The sequence below is a fragment of the Triticum urartu genome, unplaced genomic scaffold (genome assembly GCF_003073215.2).
Source record: "Triticum urartu cultivar G1812 unplaced genomic scaffold, Tu2.1 TuUngrouped_contig_9944, whole genome shotgun sequence".
NCBI lineage: Eukaryota > Viridiplantae > Streptophyta > Magnoliopsida > Poales > Poaceae > Triticum > Triticum urartu.
Genome location: NW_024121038.1, coordinates 1 through 8,077, shown reverse-complemented (window position 1 = coordinate 8,077; position 8,077 = coordinate 1). Strand labels below are relative to the sequence as shown.

The 8,077-nt window shown below is 40.1% G+C and overlaps 1 protein-coding gene across 1 annotated transcript; it reads right to left on the bottom strand.

Moving 5' to 3' along the window:
* Nucleotides 1-1,039: 1,039 nt before the first annotated feature.
* Nucleotides 1,040-1,711, bottom strand: LOC125532444. The gene is made up of 2 exons (XM_048696502.1): nucleotides 1,339-1,711; nucleotides 1,040-1,269 (listed from the first exon to the last, which is right to left on the bottom strand). Exons 1-2 carry the CDS (start codon nucleotides 1,563-1,565, stop codon nucleotides 1,143-1,145), a joined length of 354 nt encoding a protein of 117 aa, XP_048552459.1. The 5' UTR covers nucleotides 1,566-1,711; the 3' UTR covers nucleotides 1,040-1,142.
* Between the last annotated feature and the right edge of the window lie 6,366 nt (nucleotides 1,712-8,077).

Genomic DNA, 8,077 nt, shown 5'->3' with positions numbered 1-8,077 from the left:
GGTTTTCTTCCTTTTTGATGCTTCTCTACCGTTTTTCTTCTGTTTTATTTGTTTACCCCTTTTTTCATTGGTTTTTTATGTTTCTTTTCCGGTTCTCACAGTTTTATTCCTTTTGTGTTGGTTTTCTTCATGTTTCATGTTCTTTCTTTGTTTTTCTTCTAGTATTTATTGGAGAGAATTCCTTCTATGACACTACTCCTAAAATATGATGCCTTATGTGACACTCCCAACTTTTTGCTTCCTTCTATGGCCACTTGTGTAAAATTTATGCCTCACATGACACTCTAGTGTATTTTTAGAGCTAACGGTGTCAACTTTTCACATACAAAGTCACTTTTGACCCTGGTGCAATGTGTGACAAAAATACAAGAAATATTGTTGTACTATGTAATATGGAACCGTGCATGTAGATTCATAATAACTGAAACGCTAGTTCAAAACAATTCAAAAATCGGCAAAACCTCCCCTGCATTTTGATGTCATATCCCCTGCACACAGTTTACATATGCATAATTGATTGAACAATTCTCAACAAGTGCCATAAGCAACCAGATTCACACATAAGTCATCAATAGTTCACATATGCCAGGCTAAAGGACTTCCAGAAGAACCATCATATCACAGGTACTCCAAAAGAACCATTACATCAATGGAAGAGCATAGAAGCATATGAAATTACAAGCTGAGCCTTCTTTGGCTTCTTGTGCTCATAGAAGGGCTAGGAGGATTAAACTTTCTGCTCCTTGTGCCCATTGCTGGGTTGTCAAGTGGCACCGGAATCTTCTCAGCAACCTTCTTTTTCGTCTTGGCCTTTTCAATGGAGCCAGTTTTTGATCTACACATGCGTGTATGGCAACAATAAGTTTAGGGTAGTAATGACAACATAAAGTTTATGGCAGTAGCAAGTTTATCGCAGTAATGGCAGCAGCAAGTTTATGGCAGCAGTAAGTTTAGAGCAGCAAGTTTATGGCAGCAGCATAATACAGCAAGCTTATGGCAACAGCAACAAGTAATACAGAAAAGTACCTCTTTGAACCTCCAGATTCAGTGTTGTCATGTTTTCTCTTTTTCTTAGTTGTAGTTTCCAAGCTTTGGCTATGATGAGAAAGAAACAACTTAGAACATAAACTGAGTTTTCATACTCATTGGCAGAAGTGTATAAGTGCTAACCTTGGTGGTGGAAAAAGCATCCTTGTTGGTGCTCCATCCTCGCAAGGCACAATGGACTGGGCTGTTTTGCTAGTCTTTGCCCTCTTCTTTGGTGGTTCTCTACATGAGCAATAGGAAAAGTAGTTGCAAAAAAAAATAAGAGAAGCAATAAAGAGTAATCTATATTACCTAATAGCCAACATTGCAGCAATGTCATCAGGGTTACCCTTCTTACAGTTGTGCCAATGATGCCCATATTCCTTACAAATTGGACATAAGTGCTTGCCCTTTTTTCTTTTCTTGTCACTACAACCTTTATATCTCTCAGTTTTAGGCCTTCCAGCTGTAGCTTTAAGTAGTGGTGGATGCATGAAAAATCCATGGTCAGATTCAGGCCATTGGCTCTTGTCAGGCATAGCAGGGATCAGGTTGGAATAGGCTGCTCTGAATTTTTCAGTGGAATAATACAAATCAACGTAATTCTTTATGTGAGCATCGCTAAGTGACGTGATGAATGCAAGAGCATGTTTGCAAGGAAGACCACAAACTTGCAATTGTCGACATGAACATGTTCGATCTTCCAAGTTAACCACAAACCTAAAACCGCTGCCTCCTAATGCAACCACTTCAGCCACTTCTTCTGAGCATTCTACCACCTCCAAGTTGAATTCTCTAGTCAATGCGTTTAACTTCTTCATTATGTGGGGTAGAATCAATCCATCTAACTTCTTTGCTACTTTTCTCCTATCATTCCACAAGATCATAATCAACTGCCTCGCCTTGTCCAAGAAATCGTCCAAGTTCAATGACTTGTGGTGCTTGATCCAATTGTTAAAGCACTCCGCCAAGTTGTTGGTTACATAGTCCACCTTACATATGGTCGAGAACTGACTCTTAGACCACAACCTATTGTGCCACTTCCTAATATATGCTATTGCGGGTGGCTTTACTGCCTCCATTGCAGCCCAATTCTTGTCAAATATATATGGGTTCCATGAGTAAGCAGCTGCCCATAGGTGGTCATCAAATACTTTTCCAGTAAACTTCTTCTTGAAGTTGCTCACCAAGTAGAACATACATTCTCTATGTTCTGCCTCTGGGAACACTTCTTTTACCCCTGTCATCACTGCTTGGCCAGCATCGGTGCATATGGCTAAACCTGTTGGTGATCCTATGGCTTTTCTTAGCAATTGCATGAACCAGATCCAATTTTCATTTGTTTCAGAGTCAAAAATTCCAAAACAAATTGGATACATCCAATTATGGCCATCCACTGCAGTAGCACTAGCCAATTGCCCCTTGAATCTGCCTGTCATAAAGGTGCTGTCCACAGCCAAATATGGCCTGCAACCACTAAGAAATCCATCTATGCAAGGTTTGAGAGCAACAAAAATTCTTCTAAACCTTATTTTACCATTTATGGTATGATGGTCGATCTGCACTATGCTATTAGGGCAGCAACTTTCAACTTGTGCTTTAAACCTATACAAGTTGTTAAAACTACTATCCCAATCACCGTATAGTTGCTTCAAGGCTAGCAGCTTACCCATATAGACTCTTGTAGTGGATTTTGATCTTGTAGTGTTCTTTCAGCTTTTTTCGCAATTCCATTGCTCCTAGAGTTGCATCTTCAATGCGCCAATCTTTCACCTTCTCACATATCCAGAACTTAGTTGCGTTCTTCACTTTCTTTTTCCTTTTCGTACTAGAACAATCGTGGTTAAAAGGGTTTTTTCACCTGCAAAAGAGGAATACAAGTAAGCTAAAATCTCCTCAACATTTATGTAAGATATATTCAGAAATAAGTATGGTTAGACAATTACCATTACAGTACGCCTATCAGCTGTTGTAGAAGCATGTATCCTCCATGGGCAATCATCTTCATCTCTTCTTTTACAATAGGCCCTTAACCTATGTTGTGTGCTCTTCTCTGTGTTATACTCAAAGTCACGTTTGACTGCATGCTGAAAAAGAGCCAACTTAAACACATCCATATTGGGATATGTGGATCCTACAGTCATCGGAGGGTCTTGCTGGTCATACTCTGTATTTGGGGCATGATCTGGCTCATGCAACTCCTCCTCCTCTACTTCAGGCTCCTCCTCGCTCCCATCCTCGCTCTCATCCTCAGGAACATTGGTTTTGTCTTTCTCTTTACCAGAAAAAAGAACCAATTTTAGAGGTATAGGTTCTTTCTCCAAATACATTTTCTCCTCATCAATACCAACATGCTCATTCTCCGGGATTGGGTTGCAAAGATAATTATCATCGGCCTCTTTTGTGTTGTTGTCCGCTTGAACATCTGTCCAATCCTCGGCGATAGGCTCATATGCTTCTTTGGAGGGATCACAGTATGCAATCAACATTTGCACTACCTTTTCTGGATCCATCCTGCAAATCACAGAGAAATACATAAACATTGCTACTAAATTTCAGCATACTAAGCTGCATCTGGAGAGTACAAGCTCGAAGAACTCACCCTTCTTGCCAATCTGCCCAAGCCAACCAGCCCAAATCGGCGCGTTGGTTCTCCTTCAACCGCCGCTTGCTCCATGGTGCCCTCGGCTGCCGCGCCTTACGGTGACACAGCTGCGCCGCCGCTGCTAGGGTTCCGCCCCGACGCGTGAGGTGCGGGCTCGGGGTTTGTTCGACTCGTGACGTGAGGAAGGCTGGGGGTGCTCGATCGAGTCAAACAGGGGCAGTTTGGTCCAGATGGGTAAAAAGTGACGGAACGATTTAACAGAACCAACGGCAGTGTCATGTGAGGCATAAATTTTATACCAGAGGTCATATGAGGAAGCAAAAAGTTAGGAGTGTCACATAAGGCATCAAATTTAAGAGTAGTGTCATAGAAGGAATTCTCTCTATTTATTGGGTTTCTTCACTTTTCTTTGTTTGTTTATCGATTTTCACTAGATTTTTTTCTTCACCACATGTCAAAGTTTTTCTGTACACACTCAACATTTGTCGTACATATCCAGATTATATTTAATATACACGTTTAACATTTTCTAACTATATGATATTTTTTTAAACTTACATTTTTTATGTCTACTTTTTCGAATACACATTGGATATATCTTATACATTTTTTACACAATTAAAATTTTTGAAATACAAGATTAACATTTTTTGATACACAGTAAACATTTTTTTCATTGGCAATAAAGAATTCACACACAATGTACATCTCTGGTATACATCAGGAATATTTTTGTATATATATTTATAACATTTTAAAATACAGAACTAAATTTTATTAAATATATGTTTTTGATTACTACATTTATGTAATGTATGTCCTACAATCTTCATATAAACCAAGAACATTGTTTCTATAGGTTTAACATTTGAAATACATGATCAATATTTTTTCATATACATTGTAACATGTTCTCTATGCACATGTAACATTTTTCAAATGCTTGGTTAACAATATTTTTCAAATACATATGTAACATTGTTTTTTGTAATATATTAGGATTATTTGGAAGGTTAAAAAAATGAAAGCAAAAAAGAAAAAAAATGTGGCTTCCCGTGCGCTGGGCAGGCCCATTCGTGGATGCGCCTAACGTGAGTCCACGCTAGGTCTCGCTCTAAGCGAGGAAAAGCGAGATATAGCACTGCCCGTGGCTCGAAATGTTCGCCGGGCCGTTTGGGAAATTCAGTGCCTGGGGAAGAATGTCTGGGTTGTGGGTCATCCGAATGGCAATTGATTTCGGGTGATCCTATGTCTCGTGTTCAGCGAATCGAGCTTCCGACTCGCTGAAGCGCGCGCGAGCATATTGGCCGGCCCAGTTCAGAGTAGTACACTGCCTCCTTTTCTTTTCATGTTTTTACTGTTGTTTACACTTAATAGATGACGAAATCATTTGATCATGTATATAAAAATTATTAATCAAGAATTTGAAAAAAATGGTGAATAAGTATTTTCAAAATATTATACAACCATAGGGAAAATGTTAAACGTGTATACAAAAATATTAATCAAGTATTTGCAAGAATGATTAACAATAATTCAAAAATGTAATCAAGCATTTAGAAAATGTTAAATGTGTATAGAAAAAATATGGACCATCATTCAGAAAAATATTAATGTTGCATTTTGAAAAAATGTTGATACAACATTTGAAAAAATGTTAAATGTGCATAGAAAAATGTTTGAACATAGGACAGCTGGAGGCTATCGTACGCTTGTGAGAAGGAATGGTGTTGGGCTGGCCGAACAGACCCAATTACCACAATGCTTGGTTTCGGCCTCTGGAGTAGTAACCTATAGGACAACTAGGCCATACAGATAGCTACACAGACGACATCCAACGACAAAAAACACCCCGGTCGGAAAATGGACGGGCAGAAACGCTAAACGCAAGACGGGACAGGGATTGGGTACAGTTTTACTGTCCTAAATGGATACGTAAAGGGGCATTAGCTAATCACTTTTCTAATTTAAGCATGCGTGTATTCTTTTGCATTGCTTTCTATGGTGATAATAGTACTACTTATACCATAAGTAGCTAGGCGTGAGGGAGACTAAAAGAAGGTAACATCCAGGAATATTATTGTGTGAACTTATAAAATTGAACGCCTGATCCGAAAAAACTGGAGGCCCCCTATTCGCTCTTCATGAGCGACTTGGCTGGCGACCAGCATAAAACCTTAGTTTATTTTTAGTTTTTATTTTAGACTTTACATGCGCACCTGTTGCACAACCTGGAAAAAAAAATAGAATATGAGGCTTAGAGTAGTAAAAAATAAAGAAAAAATAGGAAGATAAAAATAAAAAGAGTAATAAAATAAAAGGATAAATTAGGAAAAGAAAAATATTTTATTTATATTTATATTTTTATTGTAGAGTTTACATTTGTACCCATTACACAACTTGCAAAACATTTGTATATGAGCCTTAGAGTAGTGAAAAAGGATAAAATATTAGGGAAATAAAAATAATAAAGAGCAAGAGCAATAAAAGAAAAGGTAAAATAGTAGGAAAAAGAAGGAAAAAATTGTTACAAAATATTAAATTGTGAACCTTAGAGCACTAAAAAGGGAAATATTAGGAAAATTTAAAAAGATAGTAAAAAGGCAAGATCTTAGGATAGCTATAGAGACGAGATCCAATGGCCAAAAACACCCAGGCCGGAAAATGGATGGCTAGAAATGCTAAACACCTGGTCCAAAGAAACCGGAGGCCCCCTCGTCGCTCTTCACGAGTAACTTGGCCGGCGACCAGCTCAAAACCTTAGTTTATTTTCAGTTTTTATTCTAGACTTTACATGTGCACCTATTTTATTCATATTTTTTTATTTTAGACTTTATCTGGGCACCTATTGCACAACCCGCAAACCATTTGAATATGAGCCTCGGAGTAGTGAAGAAGGGGAAAATATTATGGAAATAAAATAGTAAGGAGCAATTAAAGAAATCAAAATATAAATATTGGGGGGGCGGGGGGTGAAGAGTAATCACTTTTGTAATTTAAGCATGTGTGTTTTCTTTTGCATTGAAAAAAGGCAAAATAAAATAAATTGGAGGGAAAAATTAAAAAATAAAAAAGACCATCATAGCACCATACTCACTTTTGTAATTTAAGCATGTGTGTTTTCTTTTGCATTGTAAAAAGGCAAAATAAAATAAATTGGAGGGAAAAATAAGAAAAGACCGGCCAGAAGTGCGTAGCGAACGCTTTTGCCTCTGCAGAGCTGATTAATCAACTTTACGTGATCGGCGATGAAAGGCTCAGCACTTGGCTATTTAAGCCGCGTAGAATATTTCTAGCCGAGCGATGTGGTACTAAACGTGCCGGGCGCTGCGTTTTCCAGACTCTGGGCCGTCGTGTTCGTCGGCTGGCCCACAGCCTTAGCCAGCGCGCAAGGCGGAGCGTTCGTTGCCTTGAGTACAGAACAGCCGCAAGTTCTCAAAAAAAAAAAAGTGCAGAACAGCGGCGAAAGGCAGAGGCCGACTGGAGAGAAATCGCCGCCGGCGAGCCAGTGAAGCTTGCCGCGAATGGGGCCTCCGGCCGGTGCCGCTGTGTTTGTATCCCGCTGGTCCGGTTCCAGCCAGCTTAGAGCATCCAGATCTGTTGGCGCTGACCTGACGTAGAAGGTTTCTGAGCGAAGCGGAGAAGGTTTCGGTTCTCCCGACGATGGCGCCGTGCCGGCATGGGGACGATGGCCAGCGCAGTCGGTGAATCCCGAAGCTTCAGGTTGGAGCAAGAGGTACTTACCTGACAGCGTTTTACTCATGCTGTTTGTCTGAAGTTGATGGTCACTCTGACAGTACTAAGTCCTGACGGGACGAGTGTGTTCATATATCAGTGTACAACGTCTCTAGCACGCTATAGCGCGATATAGCATGATAATAGCGTATTTTAAGGTCGGCGCTATTTTGCTGTAGCCTGCTATTTTTTTTCTTTGGTGCTGATGTAGGACGAGCAAGTTGAAAGCTTTGAGTGGTCTTCACAGAATTCATTCGGATGATGGGAGGGGCTGCTCCGCAAACAATTCTGACTGGTAAGTATGTATGGCACAGATGGTTGTCTACATTAACATTATGAGCATGCTGATGCTGACCGGCTATTCTTTGTTTCGCAGACTAGAACAGAGCAAGCAATCAAGGCGGTTGTTAGAAGGGAGAGACGAATTTGGTGGAATAGTTTGATGTATTGCTTGAGCCTCGTGGGCATATATAGGAGTACATGATCTACTTGGAGTACAAGGCAAGCCAGAATATTTCCTAATCTAACCTATGTTTCCTAATACAATCACGTTACTCAACATCCCCCCGCAGTCACAACGGTAGCGACGCAGACGGTGAGACTGGAGAAGAATCCGAAGGCAAGCCGACGGACATCCCCCCACAGTCGTAACGGTTGACGCATCGCGGAGTCGTGGCTGGAGTGGAAACCAACGAGGTTGCTCAAGCAGGC